The sequence below is a fragment of the Hemitrygon akajei genome, chromosome 1, assembly GCF_048418815.1.
Source record: "Hemitrygon akajei chromosome 1, sHemAka1.3, whole genome shotgun sequence".
NCBI lineage: Eukaryota > Metazoa > Chordata > Chondrichthyes > Myliobatiformes > Dasyatidae > Hemitrygon > Hemitrygon akajei.
The window spans coordinates 123,217,246-123,243,852 of record NC_133124.1 but is presented as its reverse complement, the minus strand read 5'-3'; the positions used below and the strand labels follow the sequence as shown (position 1 = coordinate 123,243,852).

The window sequence follows — 26,607 nt, the reverse complement described above, 5'->3', positions numbered from 1 at the left end:
TATCTTTCTATTCATTTCTCATTTATGTACTTATCTAATTTCCCTTAAATGTACCCTTGCTCTTTGCTTTAAATTCCATACTTAAAATACACTCCTACAGAAGTACACTCCTACCTTCGTCAATAAATACATTCAAACCAGAAGTTTGGAAGCTGTCTATACTCAGTCACTCACAGATTAGATTCAGAATTATTTATTACATGTATATCGAAACATACAGTGAATTGCATCATTTGCATTTACAATCGACACACCCAAGGATGTACTGGGGGACAGCTCAGAGCTATTACTGTATATATTCTCTACATAATACAACACAGCATTGCATAACATTGGCAATACATCGAAAAAAATTATTTTTGCATTAAACTTACAACGGATTTACACAAATGGGGAAATTAGAGACAAGGCAAGCTTTTCGCTACATACAAAAAGAATGTTCACAATCTTACCTACATTGTGCTTGATAACTGTATAAAACCTTTGAAGATGCAAGTATTACATCCGTTAGAGTAAAAGCGCTCTTTAGGAATAATGTGATAAAGACTCTCCATTGAGATAGATGTGTGTGATACAACAGAGCAAGGAACAGGTTTTCCAAACCAGTAAATTGATTTGCATCATCACACCTCAGTAATTAGAGGCTACAGACTTACACTAACGGGGTAATTACAGAGATGAGGCATGCTTTTCTCTACGTCAAAAAGACTGATCGAAAATACACTTGTGAAAAGGTAGTAGGAACATAGATATTACTGTATTAGGGGATTGAACAGATATTCAAAGAACAACCTTTGCAGCAACATGAAGCAAGGAGCAGGATTGTGAGACCACAGGCTAGTTCTACTCTTCTGTACAGTACCAATCCATATATTTAACTGCATTACAATATTCTTACCTCAAGCATATGATCACGAATATGGTTGTCAATTACATCATTAAGTGTGGTTTTTTCTTCCAGAAGGTCAAAGGGGTAGCTTTCTTCAAGTTCAACAAATCCTTTCATTTTGGGGTGATCCACAAAGCCAACACTCCTAAACCAAACACCAAGTGAAGGTCCTCACCGAGCCTTCAATATCGGGGTTTTTAAAATATGCAACAAACTGTAAAAGTAAACCAGATCTTAGATTACTAAGGATTTTATGCCTTCTCTTAAACAAATGGAAACTGAATCAAAACAAAACATATCTAAATACCTAAAAGGTATTAGCTATCCAACACATTTCCTGTAACATTTGCCCCATTATACTTCAAATGTTCAAAATATGTTTACTCATTAACCATGAGCCGCAACAAATGGGCTACTTCCACCTGTATATTTGTTTAGATTCAAAAAGATATACAGAGTTTATTGCATGTTATTCAATGGTATTATTTTCTATGCAATGAATATTCATGTTTACACCATGTGCCAGGGTAAAGAATGTGGACAAAACAATACAGTCTCTCAATCAGCATATTTGCAAATATCAAGAGATGAATTCATCAAAAATATGTTATTGACAGAAGCACACATTTTCCTTACCACTTGTAAAAGCAACTGAAAATACAGGCAATATTTTTTAATGTGACTTTTCAGAGACAACAAGCAATATTTTTCATGCATACTAACATTTCAGGTCTGACTGCAGATGGTGAAAATATATATTTATGACAAGCTTTGGCAGATGTAAATTGTGATTTTGTTAATTAAATAGCTTACATTTGTCTATTATGCTTCCCAGGGGAGTTCAACAAATTATTAAATGCCTTCGGTGATTCACTGAATGGTTTCTATTTTTAAGGTTAAGCTTTAAAAATATTATAGTTGGAAAACAAAATGAAAACACTTTAGATTGAATAAAAACAGAAAAAGACTGGGAATGTACCAGTCAAGCAACATTGGTGGAAAAGGAGAGCTAATGTTGCACAAATTGAAATGTTAATTTTGCCACTCAATTCAAACAACATCACAATGTCCCCATCTTTTTGGTCTTGCTCTTTGTTTCTCACCAACTTTGTCCATTTCAAATATTCTATTTGCAGAACAATGACATATTCTGAATTTATTGATAGGTGGGGAGAGAACAGAAATCAGAATCATGGACAATGTCTGTCACAGCAAGTGGCCATTTATTCCATTCTGTCTTAGCTGGTAAACAACCACATCCCACCTTCTATAACCTAAAAGAAGAAAGCATCCTACATGCCATATATTGGCCAGTCCTATTACCTTATAATAGGGCAATTAGACTGGGACTGAAGATTCATCCATTCCTTCAGACCACTTGATATTCACCCATTTATTGTATATCCATGTACCTTGTTGAACTTCAGCTAATGTATTCGAGTAAAACACAAAATTCTTTTGAAGAACTTAGTAAATTAGACAGCATTTATGGAGGGAAATAAACAGTTAATGTTCTGGGCCAAGACCCTTCATCAGGACTCATCAAGTCCTGAAGAACTGTCTCAGCCCAAAACATCAACTGTTTATTTCCCTCCATAGATGCTGCCTGACCTGCTGCGCTTCTCCAGAATTGTGTGTTACTCAAATTTCCCGCACCTGCAGAATCTCTTGCATTTAGCAAATGTATTACCTCAGAATTCCTAGAATTCTCAGTCTTAAATTCCTAATGACATTTTTCTGTCCAACTATCTATTTACTATCTTCTCTTCCATCAATCCATAGCTTTCCTTAATGTTAGTTTTTAATGTCATCTGTACATTTAACTCTAATTCATTTCTAAGTATTACAAAAACCTAGTGTTCAGTACTGAGCCCCATGAAAACCCACAGATAAGTATTGCAATCACTAACACCCAGCAACCTTTGCTTCCTGCCACTGAACTTTATTTGGATTTAATTTGCCATTATCCCTTGGATCAAATGGACCTTTACTTTTCTGACCAGCCTATTATGTAGGGCCTTGCCAAAGGTCTTGTTAAAGTCCCTATGGTCTAAATCAAAAGCATTTCATTCCTCAAAACAGAAAGCAGCTGAAACACTCAGCATCTCACACATCAGCTACAGTGTGCAGAGGTAACATCTGAGGTGGAAGAACCGCCCTCATTGATCCTCCGTAAAATCTTCACACAGGAGCTGGTGTAGTGTTCTACGCTCTATCTAAGAAATCAGTACTGATTGTCCTTGAATGACTTGTGCATTTCTTATTGAAGGTTTATTGTATCCTACAATTTTTCCTATCTTGTGTCTTTAAGCAACAGAATAGTTAGCAGTTGTCCTTTTTTCTGGCACCACAGTAGACAAGGATTGGAAGATTGTAGTTAAGAGGCTCCACAAATTTCACCACAGCAGTTTCCAAAAGTCACCACATCCCTTAAACCCTTCTCTTAATTTATTGAACCTACCCTATATGTCACACATGCTTCCTCGACTTCAAGACTGGCATCATCCCCCTTTTCTGTGAAGATAATCAGAATATTAGCAACCTCAGCCATACCATTGATCTCCACACACTATTTATGGTTCTGAATATGCCCTGTTTTCATAGTCAACTCACTCTTTAGGATTAATTTTGAATTACCTGTTCTTACTTGATATTATTTCTCATACTTTCCTCCTTCCCCCATTAATTTCACTCCCAGGTTTCTGCACTTCTAGGTTTTCTATTGGTTCCTCTCAGTGACCAACACAGGATTTTTTTTGCCATAACTCACTCTCTATGCACTTCACCATCTGAAAGGAGTCTAGAGCAGGGGATAGGAGGTACTCTTGATTCGACAGTCCCACCTTACTCCTTTGTGAGAATGTGCTTATACTGCTAAGAGGAAAAATACTAACTACAACATACAAGATATGTTATACCTACTGGTTCAACTGTGCAAGGGTTCAACTCACCAAATTCCACAATCCTGTTCACTTCAAATTTTAAGGCACTTTATCACCAAGAATATAGATGAAGTGTCACAGTCCAAAACATCGATTGTTTTTCCCTTCCATAGATGCTGCCTGATCTGATGAGTTCATCCAGTATTGTGATGTACTCTGAATTTTCAGGATCTGCAGAATTTCTTTTATTATATCATTTAGCCTAGTTTTTTTTCCAAATTTATCCATGGCTTTGCTAAGTGCCATTACTGGAATCTCTGTAGCTCCCACGTTGTCCATTCATACTTCAAAACCATGACTAACCAGTTCACCCCCCCCCATTTGCCAAGCCACTTAAGAATGCTCCACCCAGCTTCTTCTATAAGGACTGAATGTGCTGCTTCTAAAAGCTCCAACATTATCTTGTACTGCCACATTTATCCTCTAATGTCATCAAATACAGGGTCTACTGCACACTTCTCATCCTAATACAACATTGTCAGGCATTTCCTTCTATTGTGATGTGCAGAATGAGAATTTGATGTTTTGTGTATTATATTAAAAAAATTTAAAATTCTCACCTCTTGCTGCTGAGTGTGGCTGTGCACTAATGGAATGTGACAAAATGTAAATTTGCACTTTTGCTTGTTCAATTTTGGTTTTGAACTGTTAAGTTGTTAAAACAAGGCAAGGACAATGCAACATCTAGACCACAAGTGCTTACTTACAAAAACTGTCTTCATAGTAACTTAGTTCTCTATTAATGTAGCAATTTTGACTTATGTTACAAAGAATATTCCCCACCTAAAATATTACCTTGTCACAGCACACAATCTCTCGCAGGCACCATCACTGAGCAACTTACTGTGAGAATTTGACTCTTGCTTCAAAGATCAATTGAAAGAGATTTGGTGGTAACAGGAAGCTCACTACGTAAACTGAATTATGAAATACAAGACTAACTTATTCAACAAAACCTCATTTGCTTTCAATTTGACCAAGTGTTCTACAGAATACAGTATTAGGACTGTTATCAGCAGACAGAGCAGTAATTTATTACAACATTGCCACTTGCATGGTTGATTTGCAGTTCACAAAGTTCCACAACTCATGATTTTATTCACTTATGATTTATTATGCAAGACAACCTTTTCTAGTCAATCAATATGGTCAATGCAAAAATAAGTCATTTTTATTCAACTCTAACAAGACTTACATGGACAAGTTGGGAGATGGAATACCACCACTATCAGCTGGGGTCCCAAGGAGGCTCGGCGTTAAAGTCAAACTGTTCTCTGTAGAGCGCTACTCCCAGACCTTCTGGATAACTGTTATACACCCGATCAGAAATTCTGCCCTGTAACAAGCAATTATATAATATTAACACAAGCAGACAAACATAATGCAATTGGTTCAAAACACCCTCCGACTATTCAAATTAGTAGCCCAATTACAGACTTTAGAAAGATATCAATAAGATCAAAAGAGTGCAGAGAAAATTTACAAGGAGGTTGCCAGGACTTGAGGACCTGAGTTATAGGGAAAGGTCTATAATTGGAAAATACATGCAAAATTACTTGTGGTAACCATACCTCCACAATATTGGAATGAATGACATCAAAAACATACAAGACTATTGAGGGAAAACATTTACTATGTTCTGCCATCTGTAAAGACAAATGTATGTACATGGAACTTCTGAATTTAATATTACAAGAGCTTATTCTTATGTAAGGGTCATGTATTTGTAACTTAAGCACAGCCTGAACACAGATGATCTGGATGAATTAAGGCACTTACAAATTTGCAGATTCAAGGGTTTGTACCTTAGGACAGAAGAATCCTGGTACCACACACCCCTCAAACAACAATCCTCATCCACCCTGTCAAGTCTTGCTGCAATATCATGACTCATTTTTCTAGACCAGAGGTTCACAACTTGTGGTCCATGGACCCTTCAGTTAATGGCAGTGGGTGGGGTGGGGGGGGGAGGTTCCAAGGCATAAAAAAAAGTTGAGAACCCAAGACTGATGTACAGGTCAGTCTGCTTCATCTCTCTTCCTACAGCAGTATTGCCATCCCGTTTTACAACTTGTATACCATTGCCATGTTCTTATTCAGTTATTTGTGTCAGTACGGTTGGCACTGACATAAACTGCAAACAGCTGTCGTCCCAGCAATGCCCCATTGCTATACACTCTGCTCACACATGACTATTTGGCCAAACACCCGAGCAATCACATCATCAAGATCACCAGTGACACAACAATGGTAGGATCATCACCAACAATGATAAGATGGCCGAAGGTGAAGGAGTGGAAGAACTTGAGGGCTGGCACCAGGCAAATAACCTCTTCCTTTAATGTCAACAAGACAAAGGAGATGGTTTTTGACTTCAGGAGAACTCGCACTACTCCCTTTACATTGGTGGTATAGCAGTGGAAACTGTAAGCAGTTTCAAACTTCTGGGAGTGTACCACGCACAACCTAGCGTTGTCCCAGAACACATCCCAGTCAAGATAGTTCACCAACATCTCTACTGTTTGAGGAGGCTGAAGAGAGCTGCACTTTGCACATCCATACTCTCGTCATTCTACAGATATGCAGTAGAGTATCCTGGCAAGCTGCAACACTGTTTGTTATGGAAGCTGCACTGCAGTAGACAGGAAGGCTCTACAATGGGTAGTCAAAATTGGCCAGTGCATCATTCAGACCAGTATCCCAGCCATCAAGGACATATGTACAGAAAGGTGCCGGAAAAGGGCCAATAACATCATGAAGGATCCCACCCACCTGGCTCATGGACTCTGTCCACGTCCATCAAGGAGGAGGCTACGTAGCATCCACGCCAGGACCACCAGACTTTAAAAACAGTTACTTTCCCCAAAGCAGTAGGACTGATCAATATTTCCATCCACTAACTCCACCACTACCTTATTTTTTTTCCTGTCGGTCACTTTGTGTACAGCCGAGCATCACTTTATGGACATATAATTACATAAGCTATCTTTATGTATTTTATTTATTGTATTTTTAAAAAAATTAATAAGTTATTTTGTGTTTTTTGGACTGCATTGGATCCAGAATAACAATTACTTAACTCTCCTTTATACCTGCGTGCAAGAAATTACATTAAACAAAAAAATCTTCTGCCCTACCTATTTCATTGCTCCATCTCAACCAGCTCAAGATTTTCCAAGCTAATTAAGCTATTTCCTCTCCATTGCCTATCAACCTTACTTTGTAATGAACAGAACCCAAGCCTTTTGCTATAACGCCACTGACTTTGAGGTAAACACCTTCAATTGACATCGATCGTGACCATGCTAAAGGGTGATGGATGATCTGAAAGTGCTGATACTTTCAAGACCGGTTGAGGCTGGTTCCAACTTTCCATTAACAAGCCAACTTGAATGTGGCTAATTAGAATGGAGCAAGTACAGACACTGTGGTAGCAAAAATAAATTCATAAGGAGTTGTAACAAATCAGCATGAAAGGTGGAGATTCTCATAACACAAGTGCAAATGTGGATATGAGAAGTGCCCTCATGTCCATTCATCTGAAGGGATGCTCAAACTGTTCCATGCTTTAAGACATCACCATCCCAAAAAACATTTTTTCTTACCTTTTTTAAAGACTTTTGTAGAATCAAGGGTTCTAAAGACCTATACCAAGGCTCCTTTTCCAGTGGTGCAGTATTCCAACATAAACCCCTGGTGACTGTGCTGCTGTTTAATGGTGAAGCAGACTTGATGGGCTGAATAGGCAAATTCCGCTCCCATGTTTTATGGTACTACATGCAGTAAGGAATGCCATTTCAGAGTCAAATGCCAATGACAGTTTGCGAGAACTAGAATGTCAAGATAGCCAACTGGTGCATCAGTGCATCTTGGGAGGACATAATCCACATAATGGTGAATGCTAGATGGAAGATCCATGATCAGAATATATGCATGACTTCTGTGGGTTTACAAACCTCAAGAAACCTTTAAAGGATGGTAAGTCTGGATTTGAAATAGGATGGCACGACAGAGTTGCTGGAATCTCATGCCAAAGAGTTTAACAAATTAACATCTGTTAAACTCATAGCAATGATCACAACAGAAATAGGCTGCCAACATAACACCAGCATCAAAACAGCTCACTATGAAAAGGCTTTTGAAAGACTATTGAGAGCCAGTTTAAAGGGAACAACCCCTTAGGATTCAATGTCACTGTATGATACAAAACACAGATGAATGTGAGTTGTTTAGATTCCCAGGATGTTCCTTACACTTCATATGTTACCCATGGAAAGTTATCTGAAGAACCCTCATCATCAACACAGCAAATTCCATTCAGCCAAGATTCCTCAACGATACCTTTTCAACACCACTAATGCTCTGTCTCTCACATCCTGCTCTGTCATCTCAACATACCTTGAAAAAACACTAAATTACTGATATTTTAATTTAAAGTGTAAGAATTATTTAAAGTGCTATTTGATTCTTTTATTTACATGCTTACATTGTTTAGGCCAAAATTCTTAAGCTGTGGTACACAACCAGAGGAAAAAACTTGACTTATAAAATTTATCCTAATGGGATGCATTCCTGGAAATTATGTCCCTTGTAAATCGAGGAATTACTGTAACCTAGACTACAAATTTGAGGGGGATACATGAGGAAATGAAGGTATATGTCAATGAACAAGCCAGAACAACATACTGTAGCCTGGAAACTGCAAGGGAGGTATGGATTTGTAAATAGAGACAATGAATCAAAAAGACAAGGAAGCCAAGCTACATTTTTGTAAGTTATTGGATGGGCCTTGGAACATTATGCATAATTCTTGGAACCACATTTACAATGAGATGACATGGAGGAGGTTTGACTGAAAGATAGCAGGAATGAAGTACTAGACAATATAGCTATTGCTCTTTGGGCAAAGGAAATCTTATTACCAACATTCAAACTAATGGTGCAAAATAATTCCTTCTGGGATTTGTGCTAGGACAGAGGCAGATTTAAAATCCTGCAAAGACTAGGGAAACACTTTTTAAAATCTGGAACATAACAGTTTACTAAAATGAGTTTCATCATCACAGGCAGAGGAATACCATTACTGACAAGTCAGAATCAGGTTTAATATCAATGGCAAATGTGAAATGTGTTAACTAAGCAGCAGCAGTACACTGCAATACATGATGGTTGTTTGAAAGAACAGTACCATTATCATGGAAAAAGATGAGATTATGAACAGATGGACTGAGTATATTCAGGAATTGTTTGAAGATGATCGAGGTGAAAAACCAGAAATTAAGAAGAACATTGAAGGTCCAAGTATTTTAAAATCCGAAGTTCATAATGTAATAAATAAGATGAAGAAAGGAAAGGTAACAGGTCCTGATGAATTAGTAATAGAGCAAATTATCACCCTTGAAGATTATGGTATTACCAGAAGAGATGAAAAAGTCAGTATTTATCACTCTTCCTAAGAAACCTGGAGCAATAGAATGTGAATTACATAAGACCGTAAGTTTAATGAGTAATATCACCAAGATACTTTTAAGAATTTTGATGACAAGAGCTAAAAGTAAGATACAAGCTGAAATAAGTAAAGAACAACGAGCTATCCAAGTGCAGAAAGATTTGTTTGTTTTATCGACTATACAAATGGATTTGATAAAGTGAAGCACAATAAGTTATTTGAAATATTACAGGAAACTCTAGATCTGGATTCGGAAGACCTCCCCCTAATCAGAAATCTGTACTGGGAACAAACTGCCACTGTAAGATGGAGAAGTGAGGAAGTTTACGAAAGTCAAGAGAGGCATTAGGCAAGGGTGTGTTTTCTCCCCTGATTTGTTTAATGTGTAGAGTGAAACAATGTTACAAAAAATAAGAGACATCTTGGGAATCAAAGTTGGTGGTGAAAACATCAATAATTTCAGATATGCGGATTTCACTGTGTTAATTGCAAGTATGGAGGAAGAACTACAAATTGATATAGTTGTTGAAGAAAGTGCAAAAATGGGTCTATCCATCAATTTCAAAAAGACAATGTATGGTGACATCCAAAAAGGAGAATCCTATCTGCAGGCTGAGAATAAACGGGGAAGATATAAAACAAGTACAGAACTTTTGCTACTTAGGAAGCTGGGTGACATCAGATGGCAGGTGCGACATGGACATCAATAGAAAAATAGGGATACCTTTACGAGAATGAAGAGTATACTGACCAACACTAAACTAGGCATGACAACCCGCCTCAGAGCACTGAAATGTTATGTTTATCCAGTTAAGTTATATGGCTCAGAATGTTGGACAATATCTAGTAACATGAGGAAACCAATTGAAGCAGCAGAGATATGGTTTTTGAGGAGGATGCAAAGAATATCATGGACGAAACGAATACCTAACAAGGATGTCATGAAGAGAGCAAGCATGAAAAGAGAAATAACGTATGAGATCATGAAAAGGCAACGTAACTTCATTGCACATGTGATTAGGAAAGAGGAGTTAGAATGCACGGTAATTATGGGAAAGATTGAAGGGAAGAAAGCAAAAGGAAGGCAAAGACAAATGATGATGGTGACAGCAGCCAGAGAACTGGAAAAGAATACCAATGAATTGATCCACTTGACCCGAAACAGGAGTGTGGGGGCCATGGCAGTCAAAGCTCAAACTGGGCATGGCACCTGACGATGACAACTGTGCAAATTACATCGACAAAGCCAGATCTGAAAGGGGTCATTTTCCACATGAACAAATTTTCTGGAGATAATATAGAAAGGGAAATTATTAGTTGAATCAATGGCAGAGTCTACAGGACCAGCAATAGGAAAAGTGGATTGCACAGGAATGAAATTGATAAGATTAGACTCCAGCAAGAACACTGGACAGCCAAGTTGAAATGAAGGTTTGTGAGGGATGTCTGAGAGTCCACAGGGGCCTCAAAGGGTTCTTTCAATCAAGCAGCCAGTGGACACGCACAAGAAATAGCAGGGAAGTTGAACTTCAGTGATGGATCAAAATGTGTACAAAATTGACACTGAGAAGTGCAGACTATTTTTGCTTAGGTAAAAGATTAGCATCACCTTTTTTTAAACTAGCATAAAAGATGCCAACTGAATGCAATAGTTAAGATGCACAATTGATAGTTATTTGCACAACCTTTCAACAGTCCATCACCTTGTATTGCAGTGCAGAATTCATGGTTGACTATAATCACCACACAAAACGTTACTGAGTAATCAATAAGAAAGGTGGGAGAAATCAACTCCTGAAATAATTCCCATTCTTATCCAAGTACCAGTTGTAGTGATCTTGATAGTTTTGGCAAAGATACTAAATGACATTTGCGTACCATTAAGATTCACATAGCATGGAAACCAGTTCATTGTGGACCATTAAGCACCAATTTTCTCAAATCCCCTACATTCTCATCAAGTTCCTCCTGACTATCAATCATCTACACATTGGGGACAACGAACAATCTCCGATTAACCTGCCAACCCACACCTGTTTGGTATATGAGAGGAAATCCACATTGTCACAGGGTGAACGTATAAAGTCCACTGGGGAAAGGACTGGAACTGTGAGAAAACAACTCCACTAGCTGTGCCACCATGCTGACCAACTGCAAAGTGTACAAAGCCATATTAAGATACTTAATTATAGCACTGTCATTTGACATTAATGAGAATTAGACTACTGTCAGAATAGTTGCATTTAACACTAAGCTAGTTTTTGAAAAGGTTTATTGTAAGTTACAAAGAATCTCTTTTGAAGTTTATTTTACAATTTTGTTCCATTTATATTTCCAGTTGTGAAGGACACACAAAATAATCTGAGATGACACAATAAATACAGTTATTAAATCTATATAGAACAAAATACACTCCAATTTTCAGGATTCTTTGAACCATATCACACTCGAACCAGTGAGAATTGGAGTTTCTATTACCTGACAGGAAGTTAAGTGTACTTTAAACTGCTAATTACATTTTGTGTCTTTCTGATGCAACACACCCAATTTGCTTCAGTGTAATGTCTAAATGACAAGTCTCAAGGTCAGGTTAGCTGCTGTCTACCTGAGCTATTAATCCAGCTACAGAACAGATATTTGTAACACGGCTCATCCACTGACTTCTTCCTTATTTTGTCAGATGCATTTGTAACAAGTTTCCAGGTTACTTACAACAGCAACTCCAAGTCCATCCCGTCCAAAATCATATTCAAACATTTGCTTGCACAGGGACAGAAGTAGACTATTTAGCTTCATCTGAATTCAATAAAATCATGACTATCTATGATCTGCTGCCCACACCCTTTAATACTTTGGGGTAACAACAAAAAAAAACAATCTTCAGATTTAAAAATGAAAATTAAGATTTAAGAAAGTGATGGGTATAGCCTAGTCCAACACAGGCACTTCCCCACATCTATAACGAGTGCTGCCACAAGAAAGCAGCACCCATCATCAAGGCCAAGCTCTGTTCTCGCTACTACTATCAGGCAGGAGGTACAGGAGCCTTGGATCGCACATCACCAGGTTCCGGAACAGTCATTACCTGACCACCATCAGGCTCCTGAACTTGCGTGGAAAACTTCACTCAGAACAATTAACTAATTCTATAACCTACAGACTCACTTTCAAGGGCTCTGCAACTCAAGTTCTCAGTATTATTTATTTATTTTAAAATTGCACAATTTGTCTTCTTTTGCACTGATGCACCATCAATAACTCACGCCGAGACTTAGGAAGTGAGATATCGGCTTTTATTGACTGAAGAACACTACATCCTGGGGAAATGAGGGAGAGCAGCAGGCCACAGTCGCCTTTATACAGGGGTCTGTGGGAGGAGCCACAGGGGTAGTCAGCAGGGTCTTGGGAGGAGCCACAGGAGCAGTCAGACAGGTATATCTAGTTCACCACATTCACCCCTCCTTTGTTTAAAAAAAAATTCCCAAGTATATTTACAGGTTAAGTCGATCAGGTGGTCGAATCGTTCGCTGCGATCTACGGAGCTCCGGCTGCAATTGCACAGGAGCCGGAGGTGATGACGGCACAGGTGCCGGAGGTGGTGTGTGCTCCGAAGGCGGAGAGTGGGTTAATTCTGTCCCAACAGGAGGTGTCAGGGATCCCTCGCGTGTGAGCGAGGGCCCTGGAACAGACGCATACGGAGTCTGTGTGGGGCACGGTGCGCGCGGAGTCACTTCGGGTACAGGGTGCAAAGTTACCGTGGAGCGCTCGGGGTAGTGGTCTGCTGCTCCGGCGGGCGCCAGGTCGCGGACAGAGACCGTGTCCTCCCGCCCATCAGGCAAGACCACGTAGGCATACTGGGGATTAGCATGCAGGAGGTGAACCTTCTCGACCAGTGGTGAGTACTTATTACTCCTCGCATGTTTACGCAGCAGCACTGGCCCCGGGGACGTCAGCCAAACTGGCAGGGTGGTCCCAGTGACAGACTTCCTGGGAAAAGAGAATAAGCGTTCGTGAGGGGTGGCATTAGTGGACGTACACAACAGGGAGCGGATAGAGTGGAGTGCCTCAGGGAGGACCTCCTGCCATCGGGAGACCGGCAACCCTTGTGACTTAAGGGCTAAAAGTATGGCCTTCCACACCGTGGCATTCTCCCTCTCCACCTGGCCATTCCCCCGGGGATTATAACTCGTGGTGCGACTAGTAGCTATGCCCCTAGCAAGCAGGAACCGGCGCAACTCGTCACTCATAAAGGAGGACCCTCTATCACTGTGGACATAGCAGGGATATCCGAACAGTGTGAAGAGCTGGCGCAGGACTTTTATGACCGACGTGGTAGTAGTGTCGGGGCAGGGAACGGCAAAGGGGAATCGCGAGTACTCGTCAATAATACTGAGAAAGTAGACATTGCGGTCGGTGGAGGGAAGGGGGCTCTTAAAGTCAATACTCAGTCGCTCAAAAGGGCGGGTGGCCTTGACAAGCTGCGCAGTGTCAGGACGGTAGAAGTGCGGTTTGCACTCAGCGCAGATCTGGCAGTCCCTGGTCATCGTCCTGATGTCCTCCAGGGAGTACGGCAGGTTCCGGGCTTTAATGAAGTGATAAAACCGGGTGACCCCCGGGTGGCAAAGTTGGGCATGAAGGGCATACAGCTGGTCGAGCTGGGCACTAGCACACGGTCCCCGGGATAGGGCATCAGACGGTTCATTGAGCCTGCCAGGCCGGTACAGGATATCGTAAGTATAGGTGGAGAGTTCTATTCTCCATCGCAAAATTTTATCATTTTTGATTTTGCCCCGCTGTTGGCTGCTGAACATGAACGCAACCGAGCGCTGGTCGGTCAGCAAGGTGAACCTTCTGCCGGCGAGATAGTGCCTCCAGTGCCGAATAGCTTCCACTATGGCTTGGGCTTCTTTCTCCACCGTGGAGTGCCGAAGTTCAGAGCCTTGAAGGGTACGGGAAAAAAACGCCACTGGCCTGCCTTCCTGATTGAGGGTAGCAGCCAGCGCGACGTCAGAGGCGTCACTCTCTACTTGGAAGGGAATGGTCTCGTCTACCGCATGCATCGTTGCTTTGGCAATGTCCCCTTTAATGCAGCTGAAGGCCGCGCGGGCCTCGGCAGAGAGGGGAAAGGTGGTAGACTTGACCAGGGGGCGGGCCTTGTCTGCGTAATGGGGAACCCATTGGGCGTAATAGGAAAAAAAACCCAGGCACCGCCGGAGGGCCTTGAGAGTAGTGGGAAGAGGGAGTTCTAACAGGGGGCGCATACGGTCGGGGTCAGGGCCAATGACCCCGTTCTCCACGACATACCCAAGGATAGCGAGTCGTGTGGTTCTGAACACACACTTGTCCTTGTTATAAGTCAGGTTCAAAGCATCGGCCACCTGGAAAAAACGTTGGAGGTTGGCGTCATGGTCCGACCAGTCGCGACCACAGATGGTGATGTTATCTAGATAGGGAAATGTGGCCGTCAGTTTGTACTGGTCCACCATCCGGTCCATCTCCCTCTGGAAGACCGAGACCCCATTTGTGACACCAAACGGGACGCGCAGAAAGTGATAAAGCCTGCCACCCGCCTCGAAGGCGGTGTAGGGGCGGTCCTCTGGGCGGATGGGGAGCTGGTGATAAGCGGATTTCAGATCAATTGTCGAGTACACCTTGTACTGAGCTATCTGGTTGACCATATCCGCGATGCGGGGTAGGGGGTACGCGTCAAGCTGCGTGAATCTATTGATGGTCTGGCTGTAGTCCACAACCATCCTATTTTTCTGCCCAGTCCGAACAACGACCACCTGGGACCGCCATGGGCTTGTGCTTGGCTCAATGATCCCCTCCCTGAGCAGCCGCTGCACCTCTGAATGAATAAAGGCCCTGTCCCCCGCATTGTACCTCCTACTTTTAGTTGCCACAGGTTTACAGTCGGGGGTCAGGTTGGTGAACAGCGATGGGGGAGGGATCTTGAGGGTGGAGAGGTTGCAAATAGTGTCAGCAGCACAGCTATCGACATGGTGCTGGGCGGGATGTGGGGTTCGGGGTGTATGTGCGTGTGGTAACGGAGTATATGGTGAAGTCCCACCAAACTGAGGATTCCTGACAGTGAGTGGCGGGTGGGGCCCGTCATATGCCATAGTCACACTTTCGAGATGGCTCTGGAAGTCCAGCCCCAATAGCACAGGTGCGCACAGTCGAGGCATGACCAGGAACGCAAAGTTCCGATATTCTGTGCCCTGCACCACCAATGTCGCTACACAACCCCCCCGGATGTCTGTGGAATGCGACCCTGAAGCCAAGGTGATCTTCCGACGGACCGGCCGTGTCACGAGTCCGCAGCGTTTCACTGTGGCCGGGTCAATAAAACTCTCAGTGCTGCCCGTGTCAAACAGGCAGCTAGTCCTGTGCCCCTCCACCAGGATGTCCATCATCGACCTTGCGAGCTGGTGCGGAGCGCTTTGATCGAGGGTCACGGAAGCCAGCGTAGAACGGGGCGTGTTGGGGGCGGGGCCTGGTGACGCCAGCAAAGATGGCCGCTCACATCCGGGCATGCAAGATGGCGAGTCGGGGGCGGGGCCTGGTGACGTCGGCAAAGATGGTTGTCCACATCCGGTCATGCAAAATGGCGGCCACCAGGTCTCAGACGCGGCGCTGCTCGACCCCGGGCGCGGTTTAGATTTACAGACCTTGGCGAAATGGCCCTTCTTCCCACAGCTGGAACACGTCACTTCGCGCGCCGGACAGCTTACCCGGGCATGTTTCCGAAGCCCACAGAAGTAACAGAGTTTCGTACCTGGCGAATTCGTGGGGTTTGAGATACCGCGACTGGCAGCGGCGTTGGCGAATTCGCTCGGAACCGGGGAATGGCTCGGTTGGACTTCTTCGGCGTACAGTTGCGCAGCCTCTATCGAATCGGCCGTCTCTATCGCGGAGCGTAAGGTAAGATCAGCTTTTTCCAGCAGCCGCTGGCGGATACACACTGACCGAACCCCAGTCACAAAAGCGTCTCGGACCAAGAGTTCCTTATGCTGTTCCGCTGTGAGCGCTTTGCAGTCACAGTCCCGCGCTAGGGTCAGTAACTCGCGGAAAAATTCAGCAGTCGACTCCGTAGGCCGCTGTTTTCGCGTTGCCAAGCGGTGCCGTGCATAAACAGGATTTACTGGCCGCAGGTACTGTCTTTGGAGGGCGGCAAGCGCCTCCTCGTAGGTGGATATGTCCCTGATGAATGAATAAACTTTTGGGGCGACCCTCGAGAAGAGAAGTTTGTGCCGAACAGCCGAGTCGGTGGCACGAACCTCCTCTAAGTACGATTGGAAGCACACCAGCCAGTGTTCAAAGGCAAGAGCTGCTCCAGGGTCTCGGGGGTCCAAGTCTAGGCGTTCTGGGCGTAAAGCGGTTTCCATGTTGTAACTTTCAGTCAATAAAATTGATGCACCATCAATAACTCACGCCGAGACTTAGGAAGTGAGATATCGGCTTTTATTGACTGAAGAACACTACATCCTGGGGAAATGAGGGAGAGCAGCAGGCCACAGTCGCCTTTATACAGGGGTCTGTGGGAGGAGCCACAGGGGTAGTCAGCAGGGTCTTGGGAGGAGCCACAGGAGCAGTCAGACAGGTATATCTAGTTCACCACATGCACGATGGTTGTTTGTCAGTCTTTATATATTGTCTTTCATAAATTCCACTATATTTATTTATTTTCCTGTAAATACCAGCAAGAAAATAAACCTCAAGGTGGCATACAGTGGCATATACAGTGCCTTGAAAAAGTATTCAGCTCCAACTCACATAAATAAGTATTACCACCAGGGATTTCAATTAATTTAACTGAGATCAATTAACCCTAATGCACTGATGCGCAGTTTTAAATTTACGCCACACGTACCAGTAAATAAAAACATATCCTTTCCTATAAAGACTTCGCAAAGCATCATTTAGAAGATACTGTAAAGATGCAACTGGAGATGAAGTTGGCTCCACAATCTCCAAGGCTTGTACAAAAATGGTAGAGTGGCAGGAAGAAGCTCTTGCCCATCACTTTGCCCAGCAGTTTAAAGAAGCTCTTTGCCAAGTATCACTTAGAAGATATTGTACAGATGTGGAAGAAAGTCTTGTGGTCAGATGAGAATAAAGTGAATTTTTTTGGCTTCAAAACCAAGTGGCACATGTGGCAAAAATCTAATATTGCACATCAGCCGGGTAACACTTTCCCTATTGTAAAATGTGACTGAGGTAGCCTCATGCTCTGGAGATGCCTTGCAGCAGCAAGGACTGGATATCTGATCAGGATTGATGGGAAGATGAATGTTGCTACATACAGTGAGATCTTGGATAAAAATCTGCTAGCATCTGCCAGAAAGCTTAAACTGGGGAGGAAATTTGCCTTTCAGCAGGACAACAACCCAAAGCACACTTACAGAGTAACCTTGAAGTAAATTCAAACTTAGAAAATTGATGTCCTTGAGTGCTTCAGTCAAAGTCCTGACCTTAATCTGATTCAACATCTCTGGCAAGATCTCAAGGTGACTGTCCACCGTCACTTCCCAGCTAACCTGGCAGAGGTTGAGCAATTTTGCAAGGAGGAATGGGCAAATCATGCTCCATCCTGTTGTACAAAGCTAATAGAGACTTATCCAAAAAGTCTACTGGCTATAGTAGCTGTGAGAGGTGGGTGGTTCAACTACATCAAATCAAGTTTATTGTCATTTAACTATATACATAAGCACGTAGATAATATATAGAACCACATATATATAAAACCAGATGTTTCTTTGAACCAGGGTGTAAAGCACAGTAGCACACATAACACATGATAACTTATGAAGGTAAAGATAAAATCTACAGATGAATCACACATAAACAACAAACTAAAGTGTATAAATTTCAAATACTGGAAGGTACAGAACAGATTAACCAGTGGCACTTTGAAGACAATGAGGCCAGGAGTTCAGAAGCCTGGGGGAAAAGACTGTTTCTCATCCTGACCATTCTTGCCTTTATGCATCATAGTCTCCCGCCTGATGGTAGAAAGTCAAAGAGAACGCTGGATGGATGGACAGGTGGGATCCTTAATAATACTATAGCCCTGTGTATGCAGCGCTCCTGATAAATGCCCCCGATGGATGGTAGGGAGACTCCTATGATTATCTCAGCTGTTCTCACAGTCCTTTGTAGGGACTTCTGGTTCAGTGCTCGACTACTCCCATACCAGATGGGAATGCAACTTGTTTGGATACTCTCAATCGTGCTCCTGTAAAACGCAGTTAAGATGGGGAGTGGGAGCCTCGCTTGTCTTCCTGTTCAGGAGGTGATATTATGAGGTCATCCATGATGCAAAATCCCCGGAACTTGGTTCACTTAACTCTCTCTTTGGAGGAGCCATGCATTTGGAGAGGGGGATGGTTTGTCTGCACCTTCCTGAAATCCACAATGATTTCCTTTGTCTTCTCAACATCCAGGCTTGGGTTGTTCTTCTCACACCAATCCACCAGCCACTCCACTTCCTCTCTATACTCCATCTCATCAACATTCTTGATAAGGCCAACCATGGTTGTGTCATTCACAAACTTGACAACACGGTTTGAGCTGGATCCTGCGACAGTCATGCGTTAGCCAATGTTATATTTTACTTAGCATTTGCATTATATTAGGTATAATCTAGAGATGACAATTCTCCCATATACTTCAAAAATTCATTGGGAATTGTCACAGGATCTCCCATTCCCATTTGTCAATCCATGGCCTCCTCTATTGTCGAGATGAAGCCACACTTAGATTGGAGGAACACCACCTTATATTCTGCGTGGGTAGCCTCCAACCTGATGGCATGAACACTGATTCCTCTAACTTCCGTTAATGCCCCTCCTCCTCTTCTTACCCCATCCCTATCTATTTATTATTTTATTTTTTATTTTTCCTTTTTTCCTCTCTCTCTTTCCCTCTCACAATAACTCCCTGCCTGTTCTCCATCTTCCCCTGGTGCTCCCCCCCCCTTTCTTTCTTCCAAGGCCTTCCGTCCTATGATACTCCCCCTTCTCCAGCACTGTATCCCTTTTGCCAATCAACTTTCCAGCTCTTAGCTTCATCCGTCCCCCTCCTGTCTTCTCCTTTCAGGTCTCCCCCTCCTGCTCCCACTTTCAAATCTCTTACTATTTCTTATTTCCGTTAGTCTTGATGAAGGGTCTCGACCCGAAACGTCGACTGTACTTCTTCCGAAAGATGCTGCCTGACCTGCTGTGTTCCACCAGCATTTTGTGTGTTGCTTGAATTTCCAGCCTCTGTAGATTTCCTCGTGTTTACTTGTAGACCAAACCAGTTTTGTCAAAAACCACCTCCCCTTTTTTTAAACATACGCTGTCTTTTAAATATCTTATAATCACCTTCAGTTGGGATTCCTGAATGTGTTATCTCCTTGGACGCAGAGAAAGCGTTTGACCGTGTGGAATGGAATTACCTCTTTGCTGTTTTAAAAAAATTTGATTTTGGACCAAGTTTCATCACGTGCATTAAACTGTTATATTCGTGTGCCACTGCCTCTGTTTTGACCGACTCTCAGCAATCCCAACCTTTCAATCTCAAAATGTGGAACCCGCCAAGGGTGCCCCATAAGCCCCTTACTTTTCGATCTGGCCATAGAGCCACTGGTGACTGTATTCCGCAGTTATGCGGATCTGACGGGGATTTGGAGGGAGGGAGTTGAGCACAAAGTCTCCCTTTATGTTGACAATTTATATCAAACTTTTTATATCAAACCTGATTACCACCTTACCCCCCATATTCTCACTCCTTAACAAATCTAGCCTGTTTTCAAGATATAAACTTAATTTACACAAGAGCGAACTTTTTCCAATAAATGGAGAAGCACAAGTGTCCGAATTCCACAACCTCCCTTTTAAGGTAGTGAATAACCAATTTACTTACCTTGGAGTCAAAAGTAACAAGGAATTATAAGCGTCTTTTTGGAGTAAATTTCACTAATTTGTTAAATCATACTAAACAGAGCCTAGCATTGTGGTCACCCCTGTCCATGTCCCTGATGGGCCGAATTAATGTTGTCAAAACGAACATCGTTCTTAAATTCTTATACCTTTTTCAATCCATACCAATTCTTAGGGCTTGCAGGACTGTACTTCCTACAAAGTGAAACCCAGCAGCATGAATGGCAGTGATGCTTCACCACAGAAGAGCCACACCTTTTATGCCTGCTTTGAAATGGAGAATATAACTACAGATGTGAAGAGCCACGCTGTACCCGGTGACTCTGTGATATGGCCTGGAGGCCAATGTCAGGCTGTCTTTCAGGAGGACGAACACTCGCAAGGCAGCAGGCACTGATGGAGTACCTGGTAAGGCTCTGAAAACTTGTGCCAACCAACTCGCAGGTGTACTCGAGGACATTCACAAACTCTCATTGCTCTAGTAGTTCCCACCTGCTTAAAAGAGCAATAATTACACCAGTGCCCAAAGAAGTGTGATTTAAGTTGCCTTGAAGACTTTCATCATGTAGCATTCACATCTACAGTGCTGAAATAGTTTGAGAGATTGGTCATGGCCAGAATCAACTCCTGCCTCAGCAAGCACCTGGACCCACTGTAATTCACCTATCGCTACAGTAGGTCAACAGCAGACGCAATCTCAATGACTCTTCACACAGCCTTAGACCACGTGGACAATACAAGCACCCATGTCAGGATGCTGTTGACTATAGCTCAGCAATAACACCACCAATTCCTACAGTCCTGATTAGTAACTATGGAATCTGGGCCTCTATATCTCCCTCTGCAACTTGATTCTTGACTTCCTAAGTGGAAGGCCACAATTTGTGCAGATTGGTAATATCTCTTCCTCGCTGACGTTCAACATTGGCGCACCTCAGGGATGTGCGCTTAGCCCACTGCTCCTCTCTCTATACCCATGTCTGTATTGCCACACATAGCATCAAGCGCTTTAAAGATCCTTTTAAAGACAACTGGTTTGCATCATTTCAACAACTGTCTGCAAAGTTTAACTTACCCAACACTCAAAGAAGACTTTAGGAATGAAAATTGGTATGGATTGAAAAAGGTATAAGAATTTAGGAAAGATGTTCATCACTGTCCGGTACAGTATGGGGCTACTTCACAGGATCAAAAGAAGCTACAAAAAGTTGTAAAATTAGTCAGCTCCATCTTGGGTACTAGCCTCCACAGTATCCAAGACACCTTCAAAGAGCAGTGCCTCTGAAAGGCAGCCTCCATTATGAAGGACCTCCATCACCCAGAACATGCCCCCTTCTCACTGTTACCATCAGGAAGGAGGTACTGGAGCCTGAAGGCACACACTCAACGATTCGGAAGCAGCTTCTTCCCATATGCCACATGATTCCTAAATGGACATTGAACCCATGAACACCACCTCACTTTTATTATTGTGTTTTTCACTATTTTAACTATTGAATCTACATATATATACTTATTGTAATTGATCGACTCATTTTATTTATTCTATAGTATCACGTATGGCATTGTACTGCTGCTGCCAAGTTAACAAATTTCATGACGTATGCCAGTCATATTAAACCCAAGACTACGGAAGGAATGTACAAACACAGAGGACGCCAGAATTGAACAGTGAAGTCCCAAGCTGTAATCGCATCTTGCTAACCATTATGTTCCTCAGCTCCCTTCAGTATTTTAAAAAATATGAATGCATTCTGTAACTTAGAAGCTTCTCCAATTTTAACTTTTAGAGTTTTGGCTTCATTCTGATAAATCTTACATCTCACTCCAAGAATACTTTCCTTTTAAGGTCTTCTGTCCAAATATGCCCAAAATATTCAAGGTTAGGTTTGGAACTTTGTACAGAGCTTGCAATTCGTTCTTCTTAATGGGGGCCAGCACTGCACTAATCTACTTCAACAAACACAAACCTTTAAGTGCCTAGCTGCTTGACCAAAGCTTGTCATGAACGGACCTTGTGTTTGGTTTGGATAAATCTTGAAATATGAATGTTAAATCCTTGGACTCAAGTCAATTTAATGTAGCTCTTTATAAGTAAATTTTAAATATTATCTTTTGATTCATTACATCACTGTGTGGCAGCAGTGTATACAGTAAACAAGGTAAGGGGTTTTGTGAACTTGAGCTGGGAGGCAGCCTGGATGTGGGCAGCAAATCAGCAGCCAATGTAAATGCCTTCAGTAAAGTCAAGAAAAAGCTGTAAGGCAAACAGAACCTCAAACTGAAGCATCAGTCCTTTGCTCAGTAGTGACTGTAGTCCTGGCTATCTAACCTGATCCCAACATGACCCAATGATCTAAAAAAACTACCCCTCCTGGTTGGGTCAGATTTCAATTTTATTCCCTGACAAATCTCAGCCACAAAACTTATGGGCTAAGGCTGCATACTCGTCAGTCTTTTAGATCACTATATACTCTGTATTTTCACCATTTAGGAAATAGGTGATTGTTTCTTTAACCGTCCAAAGTAGATTATCTCATATTTTGCCCATTAAAATTCATTTGTTAAATCTATTAATATCTAACGTTTCCATATATACAGCTTACATTTGTCTTGCTGTCATTGGAAAATCTTACACGGGTGGGGCTAACTATCCCATTATTCGGGTAATATAAGACAAATAATTGCAGGCAGCATTGGCAATATCCTGCCAGTTTGAGTATTTGTCGATTATCCACTCTAATTTCCTACCGAGGGGCATATATATTCTGCTCTGACTTATCAATGCAACAGTAACAAAATTGAAATGACGCTTTTCCTTTCGAGTTCATTTTCTTTTCGGCTCAACTGTCACCCGTTGATTTAACATCCCGTTAATGAGTAAATAGAAAAGGCCAACTTTCCTGGAGGGGTACTATGCTGTAATTACGCAGGGAAGCGATGTGGTAAACTGCAAAGTTTTATACTTCTGCATCTTAAAACTGAAAAATGAAAATACATGGCTACTCGAGACATTAACGTAAGCTCTGCGGGAGTTGACTCGCTGACAATACTCAGAAATATTGCTTTGCTAGCCAGACACTGCACTGCCCTGTATGCCCTGCTCCGTTCCGCCTGGCCTGACTCTTCATTACCACACGCACAGCCGGCATTATTGTCCACTGGTAACAATGGTATCAATCTGGCTCGTGCCGGTCCCAACCGGAACACTTTCACCACTATTAATTCAAACTAAGAATAACAGGCGCACACTTTCCACTCATATTGCACCGGCGCCTTTTCAAAGCCAGAAACGGATGGGCGGAGAGAAATTCAAAAACATGCAATTATGTTGTTCCAATGTCCTAACACAAAACAAACTCTTTATCTAAACTATCCCTGTTTATATTGATTCCAATTAAGATTTCAAAATATTAATGAAATGGTGGTAGCATTTCAATATAGATGATGATATTGGAAGCTTAAAAAGTTGATGGATGGTTGTGGAAATTATCTGTTCGCCTTTCCCTCCGCAAAAAAATCTGGCTACAATCACTGGAAAATTTCTTATCGTCAAAACAAACAATCGGAGAGGGAAACGCCACCATTTAAAAACATTACAGCACGCCTCAAAGTTTCCATCGTTCCCGTTATGTCGGAACCATGGTTGCAAAGGTCTTTGTATTTTTTCCCCCCTCTCAGAAGAGGTAGTTTTGTACGAGTGGATGGAGAGCTCTGGAGAGGTCCCAGGCACCGAGGAGCTCGGAATACTGTCTCCTTCACAGGAGCAAGTGCTGCGGCAGACTCGCCCCACACAAGGGGAGGCGGGCGGGCAGCCATCACTGCATTACTCCGTCTTTGTAACGCAGATGACCCTTTTTCGGTTCGGTTATTAAAGAAATATGGGCCCCTTATATTTGAAAGGACGTGCTGGCATTGGGGACGGTTACAAGAATCCCGAGAATGAAAGGGTTAGGGCATTTGATGGCTTGGGTCTGTACTCCCTGGAGTCCGGAAGAATGGAGGGGGAAGAAGGTGTCATTGAATCCTATCGAATATTGAAAGGCCTGGAGTGAATTTGGAGAGGCTGTTTCCCATAGCAGGGGAGTCTACAGAGGGCACAGCCTCAGAATACAAGGACGTGTGGATCGCTACAGACGTCCCTTTAGAACAGAGATGAGGGTGATTTTTTAGACGCTTTAGATGGAATTAGTTGTCACAGAGGGTTATGGGGTTGAGAGGGATAATAAATCACCCATGATTAACTGGTAGAGCAGACTCAATGGGGCGAATGGCCTAATTCTGCTCCGGTATCTAATGTTAATACCGGGGATGGTGGCGAGACCCTTTGCACAATCGAGCAACGAAATGGAGGCCAGCATAATTTCTCATCTAATTCACTGACACATTTCAGGAAGGTACTGCTCGTCGCCCAAACGTATGCAAATCTGGCGGCATGGTCGGGATGTTTCGATTTTAACGCAACGCTTTATTTTCAAAAATATAAATTCCGTTTCCAAACGCCGCCAGCGGGGAACGCCGGCCGCCCACGTCACGGCCCACACTGACGTAATGCCGATTGACAGCCCCGGTCAGCGAGTCAGCAACAACGGGAGGCGGGAATGCCGCAATGGACTCTGGGATTTCCAGTCTCGCCTTCAATGTAGGGGCACCCGAGGCCGAGCAGCTGTCTGCCGACTCGTAGACTCCCTCCACCCGCAACACCCGCGCCCGGCCCCGAAACCCACGGACGACCCACCGCAACACTATCAGCCCCTCACAACATACACAAATGTCCACCCGCTCATCGGCACGAAAATGTTTGTCACACCGACCCCATTCAAACACAGTCGGTTCACACACAAGATTTTCAGAAACATGGCATCCCCTCCTTCACGAAACGTATTTCCAACACACACCCGATAGTACTTACGCGAAATAACGGCCCAAAAGATTTGGTAAAGCGTCTTCTCTTTTTAGGCGGAATTTTTAAAAAGTAATTGGGGGACGCACAAGAGAAAGATGACGATCACCCTTTGCCATAAAAATCTCGCCCCGGCCGATTAGGAAAAAGCGACGCATACAACCCAACAGCGGCGGTGGACAGCGTGTAAAAGGAACAGCCTCCCGCCCAGCGCGGCCTTTTAAAGCCTCGGTCCGAGGACCCGGATGCTGATGCCACCCCGCCCCCCTCCCTCCTGGTTACCACAACAACCACCCGCCTGTCCATGCCGGGCAGTGGGCAGCGGCTGGTCAGCCTGGCCCGGGGAAGGGCCGCTGCTGACAGCAGCATCTATAAATACATCGGTCTGCTTCAGATAGGGCTTCGGTGCCACGGTACGTTCACAACGGGACGCGACGGTGCGGATTGACCTGCTCAGTTCCTCCAGCATTTCAAAGTTCAAAGTAGATTTATTACCAAAGTGCGTTTATCTCGCCCTGAGATTCTTTCATTTCTATGTGCCACTCTGTAGTTCTTTTATATAAATAGAAATAAGTTTTTTAAAACTAATAAACAGGCGACGTTTCGGGGTCAAGATTTTTCATCCGGACTGATGAAGGGTTTTAGCTCGAAACGTCAGCTGTTTATTAAATGCTGCCTGAATTCCTCCAGCAGATTGCGTTTGTTGCTCTGGGTTTCCAGCAATTACGGTAGTGTACCACCGCAGAAGGCCACATGAGTGGCAACAGTGCTATTATTGTGGAGTAATGTAGTAAAACAGTATTGAAAGTTTTGACTGTGAATGTATGGAATGAAAAGACATTGAACGGTTAATTCTTGTAATTTTTAAACATGAATAAAAATTTTTTTGATTTAAAAAAAAATAGACTGGCGGATACAGGTTGAACTGAGTTCCTCCGGCATTTCAAAGTTCGAAGTAAATATATTATTAAAGTACATTTATGCCACTTCACTTATTCAGTTGTTTATTCCGCTCCATAGATGCTGCCTGACCTGCTGACCTTCCTCCAGCATTTTGTGTGTTGTTCTGAGTTTATAGCATCTGCAGAATCTCTTGTGGTTTGGATTTCCTGCATCCATGCCTGTGGGTAGAAGTTGGCATTCAAGTGTGAAATTGGCTTCCTTGAGGAATAAGAATAAAACTTATTGCTTTTGAGCATGTGTTGGAATTGATTTATCTGGAGTAATGCATCCAAAATGCTGGAGGAACTTGGAAGGTCAGGCAGTATCTATAGAGAGGATAAAGAGTTGACATTTGGGCCAAGATCCTTCACCAGGACTGGAAAGGAAGGGGAAAATTTGAGATTCTGCAGAGTAATATAGGATACACACAAACTACTGGAGGAACTCAACAGATCAGGCAAAAACCTTCCCCTTTCCATTCCTGATGAAGGGTCTCGGCCTAAAGCATCAGCTCTTTATTCCTCTCCATAGATGCTGCCTGACCTGCTGAGTTCCTC

General features: G+C 42.9%; 1 protein-coding gene across 3 annotated transcripts in view; it reads right to left on the bottom strand.

Annotated features, from left to right (window-relative positions):
* LOC140730535 (antizyme inhibitor 1-like) overlaps nucleotides 1–25,310 on the bottom strand; it is a 51,774-nt gene extending 26,464 nt beyond the window's left edge. For 2 of the 3 annotated variants that reach the window (XM_073051123.1, XM_073051144.1), the window contains exons 1-4: nucleotides 25,118–25,310; nucleotides 5,027–5,167; nucleotides 3,351–3,403; nucleotides 899–1,103 (exon numbers count right to left, since the gene is read on the bottom strand). In XM_073051123.1, the coding sequence (XP_072907224.1) occupies nucleotides 899–1,006 (108 nt within the window). In that variant the 5' untranslated portion in view covers nucleotides 1,007–1,103; nucleotides 3,351–3,403; nucleotides 5,027–5,167; nucleotides 25,118–25,310. The remainder of the gene's footprint in view (nucleotides 1–898; nucleotides 1,104–3,350; nucleotides 3,404–5,026; nucleotides 5,168–25,117) is intronic. The other variant, XM_073051133.1, reaches the window with a different exon arrangement.
* Between the last annotated feature and the right edge of the window lie 1,297 nt (nucleotides 25,311–26,607).